The sequence below is a fragment of the Gymnoscopelus microlampas genome (assembly GCF_963454915.1).
Source record: "Gymnoscopelus microlampas genome assembly, chromosome: 12".
In the NCBI taxonomy this organism is placed as follows: Eukaryota; Metazoa; Chordata; class Actinopteri; order Myctophiformes; family Myctophidae; genus Gymnoscopelus; species Gymnoscopelus microlampas.
The window spans coordinates 49,478,704-49,495,001 of NC_139949.1; the positions used below are offsets into that span (position 1 = coordinate 49,478,704).

General features: G+C 42.4%; 1 protein-coding gene across 1 annotated transcript in view; it reads left to right on the plus strand.

Moving 5' to 3' along the window:
• The window catches only part of LOC311057749 (serine/threonine-protein kinase PAK 3), a 100,634-nt gene extending 87,620 nt beyond the window's left edge, over positions 1 to 13,014 (plus strand). Inside the window, exons 13-16 of the mRNA XM_084074800.1 lie at positions 2,995 to 3,094; positions 4,492 to 4,688; positions 5,412 to 5,549; positions 9,908 to 13,014. Of these exons, the coding sequence (XP_083930926.1) occupies positions 2,995 to 3,094; positions 4,492 to 4,688; positions 5,412 to 5,549; positions 9,908 to 9,997 (525 nt within the window). The 3' untranslated portion in view covers positions 9,998 to 13,014. The remainder of the gene's footprint in view (positions 1 to 2,994; positions 3,095 to 4,491; positions 4,689 to 5,411; positions 5,550 to 9,907) is intronic.
• The last annotated feature ends 3,284 nt before the right edge of the window (positions 13,015 to 16,298 follow it).

A 16,298-nucleotide genomic window follows, 5' to 3' on the forward strand; every position in this document is an offset into this window, starting at 1 on the left:
ACAGATGCACTACAGTGGTCTACAGATGCAGTATAGGGGTCTACAGATGCAGTATAGGGGTCTACAGATGCAGTAGAGGGGTCTACAGATGCAGTATAGGGGTCTACAGATGCAGTAGAGGGGTCTACAGATGCAGTAGAGTGGTCTACAGATGCAGTAGAGTGGTCTACAGATGCACTAGAGTGGTCTACAGATGCACTAGAGTGGTCTACAGATGCAGTAGAGGGGTCTACAGATGCAGTATCAGTGTCCAGAGATGTCTACAGATCAAGACAGTAGTCTACAGACATACTAGAGGGGTCTACAGACACACTAGAGGGGTCTACAGATCACGACAGGGGTCTACAGATGCACTACATGGTCTACACAGATGCACTACAGTGGTCTATCGATACAGTACAGCAGTCTATAGATACAGTAGCTAGTCTATAGATGCAGTACAGTGGTCTTTAGATGCAGTACAATGGTCTATATATGCAGTACAGTGGTTTATAGATTCAGTACAGTGGGATATAGATGCAACACAGTGGTCTAGATGCAATACAGTGGTCTCATATAGCTATAGATGCAGTACAGTGGTATATATACACAATACAGTGGTCTCTAGATACAGTAAAGTGGTCTCAGATAGCAATAGATACAGTGTGGTGGTCTGCACTAGAGTGATCTACAGATGCAGTAGAGGGGTCTACAGATGCACTACAGTGGTCTACAGATGCAGTAGAGTGGTCTACAGATGCAGTAGAGGGGTCTACAGATGCAGTAGAGTGGTCTACAGATGCACTACAGTGGTCTACAGATGCAGTAGAGGGGTCTACAGATGCACTACAGTGGTCTACAGATGCAGTAGAGGGGTCTACAGATGCACTACAGTGGTCTACAGATGCAGTAGAGTGGTCTACAGATGCAGTAGAGGGGTCTACAGATGCAGTAGAGTGGTCTACAGATGCACTAGAGTGGTCTACAGATGCAGTAGAGTGGTCTACAGATGCACTACAGTGGTCTACAGATGCACTAGAGTGGTCTACAGATGCAGTAGAGTGGTCTACAGATGCACTACAGTGGTCTACAGATGCAGTAGAGTGGTCTACAGACCACTTCCAATATATTCAGTACAGTACAGTGGTTTCTAGATACAGTACAGTGGTCTCATACAGCTATAGATGCAGTCTCCTCTCCTAGAAGTGGTCTCCTTTTTACAATAGGCAGAAATTACATATTTGTACTGAATGCAAAACACTGCATGGTTCTTGCCCAGAACTGCATGACCATCTTGGATGGCATCTTGAAAATGATGCCTTTCTGCTAAGTATATTTTCCTGGATATTTGGGATGTTCTCAAGCATGCCTAAAGGTACCAGAATCTATTGAAAACCCTTTTCTATCAATGTTTAGGGAGGTTTAGTGGTACTCTTTCTTATATGCCTATTGACCGGTCTATTTCTCATAAAAAGTGCTTGTTTAAGATAAGGCTGAAAATTACCACCCCAGAATGAAATACTATGGGTAAATTATACATTTCCTGAATCCTTAGGGTCATGTCAGTATTCCAGTTGTTGTGTTTTGTGTCTCTGATGTTTCTTGATGCCACAGAACTAAAAGAAAATATATGGTTTAGGCGGAAATTGTGAGAAAAAAAAGGTTATTAAAGGTTTGAAGAGCTCCAGTGACCACTGTACTTATCATACATAGTCACCAAAGGCCTCGAATGAAAGCTCAAAGTGTCCCCTTAAAAATGATACCAAACATAAAATATAAAACATTGTAATATGCCCTGAACGTGAGCCAATACCAAGATATGCACATGTGTCTAAAATGCCATTTTTCAATGGGGGGTGGTAACTTTAGCAGCTGATAACCCCAATTTAGCTGGGCCTCAGGAAGGTCTATCATACAAAAATAATATCTAGGGATGTATAGGAATAAAAAAATCCCAACTAGAATTTGCCATCCCAGGTGGTAGCGATATGTGAGATTTGGGGGTTTGGCCCAAGGACTAAGATGCCAAGATGTCACATCAGCAGATCTCCCCACCTGCTGCGGAGCGGAGGAGACTCTGACCCCCTTAACACCTCCTCTGGCAGCATGCACACACCCATGCAAATATTACCGTGCACTTTTTAGTCTGGCATTCGGCACCTTTTTGCTGCAGCCTTGGCTCCTCTGACCCTGTGAAGCCGTGAGCTCATCAGGTCAGTTTATATTTAGCCAGTGGTGGAAAGTAACTAAGTACATTTACTTAGGTACTGTAATTTGTACTTTACTTGAGTATTTCCAATTTCCAATACTTTTACTTCTACTCCTCTACATCTCAGAGGCAAATATTGCACTTCTCTCCACTACAATTATTTGAAAACTTTAGTTTCTTTGCAGATATAAATTATTACATTATAAAACATACATCAACACACATTTAGCCATATTTTATACCTGGGCTGAAAAAACATTTTAGTACTGTTACTTTTGGTACTTTAAGTACATGTTGATACCAATACTTCTGTGCTTTTACCCAAGTCAATTTTGAATTCCGGACTTCTACTTGTAACGGAGTACTTCTGCATTGCAGTTTTGTTACTTTTACTTACTTACTAAGTAAAACATTTGAGTACATTTCCCACCACTGCTTTATAGCAAAACATTCAGCTGTTTCTCGGCTGTTAACAGATTTCAGGTAGGGTGATGCAGGGGAAAATACCTGTCACACCAACAGAATTGTATGGGTTCGAATCCACCTCAATAATGCATCCTGCTTGGCCGAGCCGTTTGTACAAACACAATCGGACGCTTTTGGGGGAAGTCTGGCGGGGAGGGTTTCACAAGCTGCGTTTAGCAACAGCAATTATTCCCAGGGGGCTCTCAGTCTGTAGTCACTCCAGCATCCAATTTGCATCTCCTTTTGCAAATTCATTGTTCATTGTGGTCAGACGTGTTATTTAAACTACGTCTCTGTCTCACAGTGTCTTCACGCATTAAAACCATGTCTCTGTCTCACAGTGTCTTCAAGCGTTGGACTTCCTGCACTCCAACCAGGTGATCCACAGAGACATCAAGAGTGACAACATCCTGCTGGGGATGGACGGCTCCGTCAAGCTCAGTAAGTCACTGCAGAAGAAGTGTGGTAGACTAGGAGTTTGAACCCACCTGTGTGGTGCATCCGGCTTGGCCGGGTGCTTCAAAAAACACAGTTGGCTCATGGGAGGGAAGCCGGGTTCTCACTCCCAAGGCGTCACATTTTGCTGCTCTGTCAGTAGCCTTGAAAGTTTTGACATGACAGTGTATGTTGACAAAACTATGCCTAAACCTAACCCTAACCTTACAAAACTATGCCTAAACCTAACCTTAATCCTAACCCTAACTTCACAAAAACAGAAACAGAAAAAAAAGGTCATACCCACGGTGGGATTCGATCTCAGGAGATTGAGGGTATTAGCCAAGCGCTGCTACCAGGTAAGCCACCAAGGCAGCTGGTTAAAGGAGAATAAGAAGTAAAAAAATAAATAAAAGATGTACTGTATGCCATTTAGTTGTTGCTTTAGACATGGTGAATTACAGAGTGCATACTGCATACATTTTGGCAACAAATCCCCAACGTTTGCGTTGTCAACTTGTAACAAATAGATTCCTTTACCTCATGCATACATTTTCTTGGTCATTTGTCTGCACCTTCCATTGTTCATGCAGTCTGTCTTACAGTGTGTGTTATTGTACAGTATATTTTGTTTATTAGAACATCTATTATCAGCTTTAAATCAGCATGCAAGCCATGTCGTCCCGTTTGGGAAAACTGGGCCTTGAATTTAATGGCAATGTTCAATGATATGGAGGAAGTGTCAAAATGGACCCCCGAGGCTTCATTTTTACACTTTCAGGGTTAAATTAACAGTCAATATTTCACCATGGAAATTATCCAATGACCCACATACAGGGGCCTCCACTTAACCCATTAAAACCACATCTGTGTAACCACTTAAACCATTATTTTATACTCTGGCTTTAAAAAAAATAGCAGATCTACAAGCTCACAGCACGGCACCGAGTGCCGCGCTGTGAGCTTGTAGATCTGCTATATATTTTTAAAATATCGTGAAAATGTGTGCAAATATTTACTTTGCTTCTGGGGGGTACCTGGAACAACATATTTTGAGGTGGGGGTCCGGGCCCAAATACATATCATTTTGGAGGTCCTTGAAATGAAAAAGTTTGAGAACCACTGATTACAGCAACTTACGTTTTTTTCAAAAAACTGTTAGGATTCAGAAGATATTTGTAGAATCCCCCAGAAGCAAAGATTTGAGTTAAAAAATCGCTTTAAAAAACATACAGTATATATTCAAAGATTTGCCCCAAAAATCATCATTTTAAAACCATTGCCAAAGAAATTCCCGGTCTTGTGTGTTAATGTGTTAATCCTGTGAGTTCCTGTGAGTTGGGGGACACTAAAGAACGTGACACATCATCCTCATCATCCTCTCTGTGTCTCTACCCGTACAGCGGACTTTGGCTTCTGCGCCCAGATCACCCCGGAGCAGAACAAGCGCAGCACCATGGTGGGCACGCCCTACTGGATGGCCCCGGAGGTGGTGACCCGCAAGGCCTACGGGCCCAAGGTGGACATCTGGTCCCTGGGCATCATGGCCATAGAGATGGTGGAAGGAGAGCCGCCGTATCTGAACGAGAATCCCCTGAGGGTAAGAGAGGAAACACACACATCTACAGTATGCATGTGTTAGTTCGTGGAATGTCCTGCATTATGTGCAAGGTTTTAGAGCAAATGCAAAGGCTTTTATGCCTGTATTGATAGGACAGTAGGCTGACAGAAAATGGGGAGAGAGATGGGGAGTGACATGCAACAAAGGTCGTCGGGATCGGGACTCAAACCCGCGACGCTCTGTCAGGCTACTTTGAGCCTAGAGGTGCCTGGACAGCTACGCCAGCCGTCCAGGCCACAAATGCATTACTTTTTAACCACATGCCACAGGACATAACTACTTTATATGTATATATTTATGCATTATTATAAACTTTTGTAGAGAGTGTTATGAAGTGTCTTATAAGTGCATTGTAATGCATTATAGACACAACCTTTAAGTAAAGTGTTACCTGAATTATAGGGTGCGTTCGGATATATAGCACAGAGCGCACTGGCCAATACAAACAAATATGTGAGTGCGCTCCCCGTGCGCTTTTCCGAACGCACCCATTATGTGCTGTGCTGAGCTTATAATGCATTATGACCAGTACTTACAGTATAATACTTCACAAGTTGTTATGCATAATTATAAACATTTATGACAAGTGTTATGAAGCCTTATAAGTGTATTTATAATCCATTATAAATACACTTATAATGAATTATAGACCCAACCTTAATATACAGTAATAGTTTTAACGATGTGTTTTCTTGCGTACAGGCCCTGTACCTGATAGCAACCAATGGGACGCCAGAGCTGCAGAACCCAGAGAGACTGTCGTCTGTGTTCAGAGACTTCCTGAACCGCTGTCTGGAGATGGATGTGGACCGCCGAGGATCGGCCAAGGAGCTGCTCCAGGTAATAGCAATAACAACAATATGTTTTTATACTGTAAGCATTAACCCTTTTAGACCTGAGGCCAACTCTAAAAACCCAGTCAGAATCAGAATCGAACAAGAGAACAATAGAAGGCCAAACAAGTTATCTACATATTTACAAAGTACCTGAGATAAAGAAACAAACTAAGGTGCCTGAGCATAGCAGCAATGTATGTATACTGTGCAAAAGTTTGTGAATTATACATGGGATTAAGGTGCAAAAGGTCAGTGCGTGTCCACCTGAGGGTGGGACTGACCCTGGTATAATCCGCAAGTAGCTCCATGAGGGAGAGCAACAAAAAAAGTAATCTGTACCTGGTGTAGTCTACAGGTATGTCTACGTACCGTACCTACCTACGTTTTCTGAAAAACTTCCCAAAAAAAAAAGAATTGTGTGAATTATAAATAATATAAAAGATGAGAGACAATAGGCCTGCCTCATGGCTGCTGATGCTCACTGAACTATTATGTTGCTGCTGCTGTCTGGAGGGAATAGTGTTGTGTGAGTGTGATAGATAGGCTGACAGGAGAGTGAGATGCACACAATGTTTGGTATACAAACAGGTTTGTATGGATTTCTGTGGCCATACAGTACAGTATGTGTGTATGCAATGCTGCAGAGAAGAACTCTACACACAAAAGAACATGAAATGGAAATGTGTTGCCAGAAGGTGTGTGAACCTCTTTGCATACTACATTTTGTTACACGTTCAGAAGTTTCACTCCTTTTTCGGGCGTCACAGATTTGTGAGAAACGTGTGAGACATAGTAACAGTTTCTGAAGAACAAAGGAGTATAACCGCACACTGGTAGCTGCCGATGCCAACATTGTATTGTGGACACAGAGTCTGGAGAGATATTGTGTCCACTGTAAAATGCTATTTTTGAATAGCCAAAAAATGGCTATAGCTAAAATCTAAAATGACACAGATGTGTTCCCGGATTGAATGGGTTAAGTTCTTCACCTGTGTCCTGTTTAGTCTCTTAACCAATCCAGTGTTGATTGACCTTTGAGGTCTAGATCAGCGGTCTTCAACATTTTCAGGCCAAGGACCCCCTAGCTGAGCGAGAGATGAAGCAGGGACCGCCTCTATATTGTATAAAATTGTGTTTCAGATTACTTTTTTTTTGTTGTTTACTAGGTCTGCTCTTTTTTCCCTCTACACCTATACCTCTTTGCCAAAAATAGCAGATCTACAAGCTCACAACGCCTCGCAGCGCGAGGCGTTGTGAGCTTGTAGATCTGCTATTTTTAAAGTTCTCCTCAGAAAAGGGACCCCCTGTAGTAACTCTGAGGACCCCCTAGGGGTCCCCAACCCCCTGTTGAAGACCCCTGGTGTAGATTGTTTGCCTTCTGGTCAGTGTCTGTTGGTGCCCACAGTCACATCAACTGTTCATGTTACCTGTCCTTGCTGCTCGTGTTTGAGTACTGTACTGTACCTTAAAAGCCTTGTTTTTTGTTCTTAGATTTGTGCCTGCTCTTCTTGCATTTGGTTAGAACTTTACGACACTGCTGACAGTTTCATGATATGCTAATCAGCGTTGTGCCGGGTGACAGTCCAAGGCATCATTTTCTACAGTAGTGAAGCAGGACACACAGCTGCGTCCTCTCTCTCTCTCTCTCTTTCTCTCTCATTCTGTTGAGAACATGTCATCTTTCATGCCGCTGCTCATTTGTCATTTGAGACACTTAATGTGTTGGCGTAATTAAGCAGTCAAATCACGTGTGTGGGGAATGAAAAAGAACTGTCAGAATACAACATGATAAAGTAACATTTCATTATGATAAAGTTACAGTGACACTAAAAGGTCTTATACACACGGGGGGAGTGTGATGGATAAATGATGTGAAAACGTGTCGCAAATATTTCAGCATCCAATTCATTAATGTGGTGAGGTCTCATTCTTACAGGTTGGTGCTTTTATTTGAGGTGAAAAATCGACCTCATTAAATAGAAATAAAATTGCTTTATCGGCTCGTTATTTGCATTTTCTGTGTGTTACAGTTTAAATTCATGCAAATTAAAAAGACAAATTAAATGATGCCGGTGTGTGAGTTCCTAGAGGGCTCTATCTTGGGGCAGAGGCATTTATAACACGAGCATTGGCCTGTGTGTGTGTGTGTGTGTGTGTGTGTGTGTGTGTGTGTGTGTGTGTGTGTGTGTGTGTGTGTGAGTGTGAGTGTGTGTGTGGAAGCAGGTTCTCTCCACAATTAAGATAATAACTTGCTGAATTCTCAACTGATTTACAAGCAAATATTAGACATGTAGTTACAGTACAGGATATTAAATGAAAAGAAAAATGTTTTTTATACCGAAACACCTTATTTTATATAGATAACAGCATTTGTTTTTGTCTCGGGTACTAAACCCATTAAGACCGGGAACGCCGTTTTTTAAATTTATTTGGCTATTCAAAAATAGCAGATCTACAAGCTTTGAGCTTATAGATCTGCATTTTTTTTTAAATCATGAAGATTTGTGCAAATCTTTGAATATATATATAATTTTTTAAGCAAACATTTTTAACTCAAATCTTTGCTTCTGGGGTTTCTACAAATGTAAAAAAAAAAAAAACGTTTAAAAAAAAAACTTGATGGTTTAATAATATAAATGGTTCTCAAACTTTTTTCATGTCAAGGAGCCCCAAAATGATGATGCATTTAACCGTGGACCCCCATCTCAAAATATTTTGTTCCAGGGACCCCCCCAGAAGCAAAGATTTGAGTTAAAAATGTTCGCTTTAAAAAACTTGTGCCGCACTATGAGCTTGTAGATCTGCTATTTTTTGAATAGCCAAAGAAATCTAAAAATGACACAAGATGCTTTCCCGGGTCTTAAACGGTTAAATGCAACCCAGACATATTTGTTGCAGTGCAGTTATAACAAGCTGCTCTGCTTAATACGGGGGTACGGTGCCGCTGACACGCGGCCCAATGAGCCGTCTAGGTATTTATGACTACAGTATGGTTGACTGTGCATCGCTCCGGTTCAGAGAGCCCCTAAACCCTGATTTATACTTAGTTAACATGCGGGGTGTCGTGTAATGAAAATAGCCAATAGAACAATCTGCAAGCTCAATGAATTTATTTGTATAGCGCTTTTCAAAACAAAGTTACAAAGTGTGCTGTACAAAGCAAAGTTAAGAACAGCAACAGAGCAAAACCACAGTAATAACTATTTTCCGGTCCGCTGGTCATGAAATTATTGTCTTAGGAATGCGACAAAAACAAAAACATATCCATGAATTCAAGTCTCCATGGGGTGACTAAACGATAGAAAAAAAATATTTGTTTTGGGTGAACTATCCCTTTAAACTCAGGCAGTGGGCTCCACACAGCTTTAGGTGCCCGGACAGCAAAACCCCGATCACCCTGGGGCAATTAGGCTAAGTTTTAGGAGCAACCAGGGAGGGCTTTATGTGAGGATCTAAAGGCTTATAAGGGACCAGCATATCTGAAATATAATAGGGAGTCTGTCCATGCAGGGCTTTCTTATAGATTCTAATTAAACTCGCATCACCAGACCGAGCCGTGTGATCCAGTTTAGAAAGAAATAAAAAAAAATAACAACGGTGGTTCCGGTGGTTGGTTCCGGTTGGTGTCGCATTGTTTTTGTTCCCCACATGCAAATCAATTGGTTTATTCTCGCTAGTCACGCTACGGGTTAGAATAAAAGATGGACATACCAAACCATTATTATACCAAAAGAAACTAAACTAAAATACCAAACTAAACAAGGTTTAAACTAGGGGTTTAATTATTTTGGAGATGCACAGCACCAGTGGTTCCAGTCGGTGGTTCCGGCCGCCTGATGACGTAAAGTTGTTTCGGCTCCGACTCCGAATGCTATTGATCCCAGCCTAGATTCTCATAGATAGACTCCCACATAGGGGTGGGACGATATATTGATATTGTGATTTATCGCGATACTTCCTCTCGCGATAAATAATCGATATACTGCCGAAAATTATTATTATTTATTTGTATAACTCTGTACATATAGTGTTATTTTTTCTGCATTTTTGTGATACGTTGTTTATACGACTCTTGACTTTTTTTTCTGTATTTGTGTGATGATTTTGAACTGTTTGGTGCTGTTTTATGTGTTTATGAATTGAATAGATGGACTATCGTGATATATCGTTGGTGAAATTTCTTGCAATATATCGAATATTGTGATATTATTGTTATCGAGGGCCTAATATGGCCACAGATATCGTATCATGAGATACCCATATCGTCCCACCCCTACTCCCACATGCAACTCAGGCTTTAAATTCTTCTCAGCACTGATCTGATGTACCCTCCATGTTGTCTCTCTCTCTGTCTCTCCACAGCATTCCTTCCTGAAGTTAGCCAAGCCTCTGTCCAGCCTGACGCCTCTGATTGTAGCCGCGAAGGAAGCCATAAAGAACAGCAGTCGCTAAAGACACGTCCAGTGTCCTTACGCACGTGAAGACGGAACCCTATACTCCCTGATGTGTGTGTGTGTGTGTGTGTGTGTGTGTGTGTGTGTGTGTGTGTGTGTGTGTGTGTGTTAATTAGGGGGAGGACTGGGCATGTGTGTGTGTGTGTGTGTGTGTGTGTTGGGGCCGGGGTGGGGAGGCAAAAACTGTCATCCACAGTGCAAAAGGGGGGGATTGTGCAAAACTTTGGCACGAGGACACACACCACCCCCTCCCCTCTGCTATAAAGGCCTCAAGACATGGGATGGGACACCTGGCCTCATGGGGGTCCTCAACCGGGGGGGTGGGGGGTCCTCGGTCCCCCCCACCCCCCCCAAACGCTGCTGGAAGCATCCTGCCTCTTTGCTCGCTCCTCCAGCACGCCTATCCTGTTATAACTGTACAACGTTTAAGCAGTCCCATCACAAGTGCGTGCGTGTATGTTTGTGTGTGTGTGTGTGTGTGTGTGTATGTGTGTGTGTGCGTGTGTGAGTGAGTGAGTGCGTGTGCATGCGCAGAATATACGCGCACATCTCTTTGTGTCATAATAACGCCCTTCCCCCCCGCCCGTTTCGGGGAGGCGACCGCTTCCCCAAAAAAATCTCCCCCTCCTCACCCACCTCCCCCACACACCTCTAAAAAAAGAACAGAATCTCAATGAGAAGAAGAAGAAGAAGAAGAAGAAGAAGGCGTGGCTCCTTTTCAGAGGATGGGAAGAACAGGACCTGAGGAGGAGGATGAAGTCACACGGACACACTGAACTTATTGATTCATTTACCCTTCATCATCCCATAGCCTATACGGTACATCCTTCGGTTTTCCTTCTACGATATAAAGATCTACCAAACCTTCCATCGAGCTACACCTGCATCTGAGGTTAACATTTGATGAAAGAGAGGGAGATGAGAGAGAGAGACGCTCTGGATGATGCAAACCCCTGACCACCGGCATGACTTATTTAGCAACCTTTTGCCTAAATCCTGTTCATTTAACTCCCAAGAGGGTTATAGGGTTACCACATGGACCCTTTTGGTTACATTTGTAACACTCTCGGAGTTACGAATGGATACATTAACCAACCAAGGATTTTACTCTGTGTGTGTGTGTGCGTGTGTGTGTGTGTGTACAAGGCGCCATTAAAGGAAGGGGGGGGGCAGGAATACCTTAAAATGTGTCGTGACATGTGTAGTGTTAGGATAATCTATTTATTTATTGCTGACACCTAAATTGACTGTAATTTCATTTTTTTTCAGTTCTGAACCCTTGTTGTGATTTATCTGATCAAAATGTCCCCTTTTTCACCTTCCACTGAAGTGAGCCTGTCAAAGACAAACATTCAAACATTTCTCCCCTTAACTACGTGGTGATATGTGGGCCTGGAATATGTCAACAAAATGTTTGAAATATGGAAATGCAAACAAAATGCTTTTTGAGGTGTAAATGGACCGCATGTTACTGTGAAAGTGTTACAGATTTGGAGTCGCTGCTGTTTGTCAAAACCGTCCCTTCAAAAAGCTGAGTGCTACAAAAGTGGCCTCTTAAACGGCTAATTTGGAGTTTTCATCATAATATGGCAACGTTTTCAATGCGTTGCCTGTCAGTAAAGCTCATGCAGCACAGGATTGTTTTATGTTGTAAGTCTTTTCATCTTTACCTATAAAGGTGATCTTACCAGCAAGCTGCCATTTAACACTGGGACAAATACAGTATATATATAGGCTTATCCATTGAAAATTATTCAACAAAGAACCGTAACATTGTAATAACTGTAAGGAATGTTAAAGAATGTTATCATTTCTTGGGGCTTTAAAGAAATGCTGTTACCTTCCAGATAACTATTCCTCTTTTTGAACACCCTGATAAGCTCTCCAGTTCCACAGGCAATGTTTTAAGAAAAAAAACATTTTCATCTTTCCACATAATCACCAATTATACATTGATAAGGTTGAGAATGGGTGAAAGTGGTCCTTTTTAAGCATCAGCTCACTGACTGAGTGCCAACATAAAGCAGCCCATGGTAAAAGTGTGTGCAACGCTCAGGGATCATTATATTGCCTTGACAATGTTCTTATGATCCTAGTAAGTCAATTATTTATTCGTGAATTTATATGATTATATATCGGTCTCTGCAAACACTTGGCCTGCATGTCCACAAGGACAATAATGTACAAATGTACATATCATTATTATTAATGCCCCCCCCCCCCCCCCCCCCCGCCCGCGCTTTGCTCCCCATAACATTTAACTGTAATAATACTGATGTTTAGTTGCACTTCTGTGTCTCTGTTACTAATTCGAGTCTTATACGGTATGTTGACCATGTGGTCTGGTTTGTACGTGTTTTAAATGTGTGTTAGTCAGTCGCGTTTGAGTCGATCTGTGTGCAGACTGTGAGAGAATGCTACTTCAAGTTCAGCCCCCCTACCCCCCCATCTCCCCCCTTCTATTCCCACCACTGCTACAAGTGGTGAATTTTGACATATTTTTGTGCCATTTCACGATTGTTCGTACGCTGCCTTTGATTGAGGAGCTTTTTGAGGTCAGAACTCTGTTTGACGGTCATGTGGGTTTGTCTGACATCTCATAGAAAACAGCAACTCCACTCTCTTGCTCTCTCTCTCTCTCTCTCTCTCTCTGTACATAAGTAAGCTGTAAACTTTCTGTGTTTGATAGCTTAGTAATGTATTTTCCATGTGGCCTCCTTGCGTGCGTGTGCCTGGGTGTTTGTGTGTGTGTGTGTGTGTGTGTGTGTGTGTGTGTGTGTGTGTATACCAGCAATTCCTAACCTGTTGGCCGGGACCCACTGGTGGACGTGAGGATATTGCAGTAACCGGCAAAAAAATATTTAATTTATAATATTTATTTATAATGTAACATTAATATAAAACCATTAAAGTAAAAAATAAATAAATCATGGTATTTCTTCTTCAACCCATTCAATCCGGGAACGCGTGCTGTGTTTTATTTTTATTTTATAGCTATAACAATTATTTTATACTTTGAGCTAATCAAAAATAGCAGATCTACAAGCTCATGGTGCGGCACCGAGTGCCACGTTACGAGCTTGTAGATCTGCTATTAAAAAATGAATAAATGTGTGAACATTTGTGCAAATCTTCTCAAACTAATGTCAAGGACCCCCAAAAATAATATGTATTTGTCTGCGGACCGCGGTCTGGGCCCTGATCCAGGAAAGGTTTTGGAACCGGCGGTGTACATACGTGTGCGTGTGTGTGTGTGTGTATGTGTGTGTGTTTGTTTGGGAGTGTTGGGGGGAGGGAGGGAGGGGGGGCTACCTCAATCTGCACTGAACTGCCGGACTTTTTACGGCGCCCCCTTGTGGCCTGAGGTGCAGGGTAGCTGCTTTAAAAAAAGACATCTTGTTAAAACTCCACTGAGCAAAAAACCTTTGTTCAGGAGTGACTTAAACACCTTAAACACTGCAGGATGCTTGTGCATGAAAAAACAAACAAAAACAAAAAAAAACACATTGTATTTCATCCTCCAATAGTTTAAGAATGTTAGAATAATGTATGTATGTTATGTAAATATGACCTTTTTTTTGTTTTGTTCTTTTTTTCTTTCATTTTTTTAAACAATTATGTAACTTAAAAATGACAATATTCAGGTCGCTATATGGTATGTATCTATAAATGTTTTGCACCCTGGGGTGCGGGGAGGATACCCCCCCCCCCCGCCACCCAAACAAAAACAACCCCCCCTGAAGAAAAAGGAACCAAGCACTCTAGACACTCTGGCCCCCCCCCCCCCGTCCCTTCTCGTCCCCTCTCTCTGTTGAGCGTTGACTGTATAGATATGACTGGACAGATCTGACAGCAACACTCTGTGTGCAGGCCTACACAGTCTGATGACTACCACTGTACACTGTAACTCAACGTATGTGCAGTGTGTGTGTGTGTGTGTGTGTGTGCGTGCGTGTGTGCATGTGTGTGTGTGAGTAATGCCTAATTTATGATCTGTCGCCGGGAAATAGACAATTTACAAGCTCAACAATGCGTCCCGGAACGTGACGAGTCTCTCAAGCCGTGCAGACGAGTGTTCCACGCTACACAGTAATCTGTAAACTACGCCTCCTGAAAAGTCACGAACAGAAGCTGTCGTCTGTTCGGCATTTCTTTTCACAAAGAATATATTTTAAAATATATTTTTGAATTTCCATTTCTGCTGAGCAAATAGCAAGCCTAGATATGCTTCGACTAACTTTGACAGACATCAGCTTCCGTATGGTGGAAGTGTAACGCCCGGAATTCGAACCCGGGTCTCCCGCGCGGAAAGCCAACATCTTAACCACTAAGCCAAAGGGAATTCCTTATGGCGTGGGGGAAATATTAGACTTTTCACGCCAGGCTGATGTTGTGAGTCACTGCTAGCATTTGAAGCATTTGAAAACCGTGTGAGCCGACAGCCTACGAGAGACTAACGGACATGACGCCTTGTGGAGCTTAACAATCGGCCATTTCCAGCACGCGACCTTCGTCCGACAAAACATGAATCAGGCTTATAAGTACGCGAGGGTGGTCTGCGAGCGAGGGACACTTATCCTCGTCCATTTTGGCCTCTTCAGACGCCCCCCCCCCCCCCCCCCCCCCACCACCCTGACCTGCCCCGCCCACGCCCCTGCCCTGCCTCACCAAGCTCCGCCCCTCTCATGTACAGGTGTTGAACAATGAGCACAAAGATGAATTGTGGGACAGAGAGACAGACCGTGGTGGATGGAGGCTCTTCTTCCTCCTGTACATTCCTTATCTTCTGAATGTGTAAAAGATGTACATGTGGCGTGAAAAAAAAGGAGAATTCCTCTATGAATTAATTAATGTATCAAGAGAATGGAACAAAGACAAAAAAATATTTCTTTTTAAATTATTATCAATTATTATTATTACTCTTATTATTATTGTCTAGGTTTGTAAAAAAGAAAAACTGCTGATCCATCCGGCATACCTCAGCAGACCCCTCCCCCCGCCCCCCCTCTTCCGCCCACCTCCCCCCACCTCCTCCTCCATCTTTGAAAAAGGACAACATGAGTGACGGGGAATTATCGAGGTTTTGGATAAACTATTTTTAATTGTGGTTGAAGCAATAGACTTTTTGAATCTTTGAATTGTGCATGGCTGTGTCTTGAGTGTAAAACAAACAAAAATATTGCAGTTTGGGAACTGGACTGAAATAATAAAAAAAACAAAGATAAAGAAACTCTCAGATTTTGGTGTCCCATCGTCATGTGGGCTGCCATTCTCTCTTGTCTTTGTGTTCCGTGGTCTAAAGCTATAGTGATTCCAGGGCCTGGGTGGGCCGCACCCACATAGAAAGCTGGCCCACCCAATCGATTTTTTATTAATAATATTTTTTTTTATAATAAATCGGTAAAATCAGGCAAAAATAAGAATTCCCAGCAAGCACAATGACGTCATGATGACGCCCGGTCATCACCCCGGTGACGTTCAGGACTAGGCCAGATCACAGCCCATATGGGGATGATCTTTACGTCATTTACAGGACGTCATCACCGGGACATCATATGGACATTTGGACAGCAATTTTGGGTGATGAGAAATGTGTTTAGATGACGTCCTGGAAGTGACGTTTTTGTGGTCAGGATTAATTTTGGTTGAAATCAGGTGATATTCTGGGCCAGATCTGACTTGTCTTGGTTTGACTTGATCTAGCCCCAATCGAGACGTCACTTATTGGTCCGGGTCCTGACTGTGCTTGCTGGGTTAAATAACATAACCCTAACCCTAAAACCGAAATAAAGTAACCAAAAATCTGAAAAAAGGTAACAAAAAAAAACTGCCAAAAAACCTGCAGCGCGCGTGCATGCGTGCCCACCCGCTCTCGCCTAGGCCCAGCCTATACTAGCGTTCTGGCTACGTCACTGAGTGATTCTCAAACTTTTTCATGTCAAGGACCCCCCCACATTAATATGTATTTGTCCGCGGACACCCCCATCTGATGCCAAGATTTCTGTTCAAATGTTTCAAAGATATTCCAAATTTGTCACAATTCTTTCAACATCGCTTTGAAAATATCTACAAGCTCAGAACGTGCCACATCATGACGCGATCTGAGCTTGTAGATCTGTTATTTTCAAATAGCCTATTTATCTTTAAAGTGGTTACGCTGATTTTGAAGCTATATTAACCCATTTTGCCCCCCCGGACCCAACTTTGAAAACCAGTACAGGTTTAAGCATTCAATATGAGGATACCTGGTAAAAAGGGGGAAAGAAATCTGAGAAAAATCACACAAGAATGTAAATAAA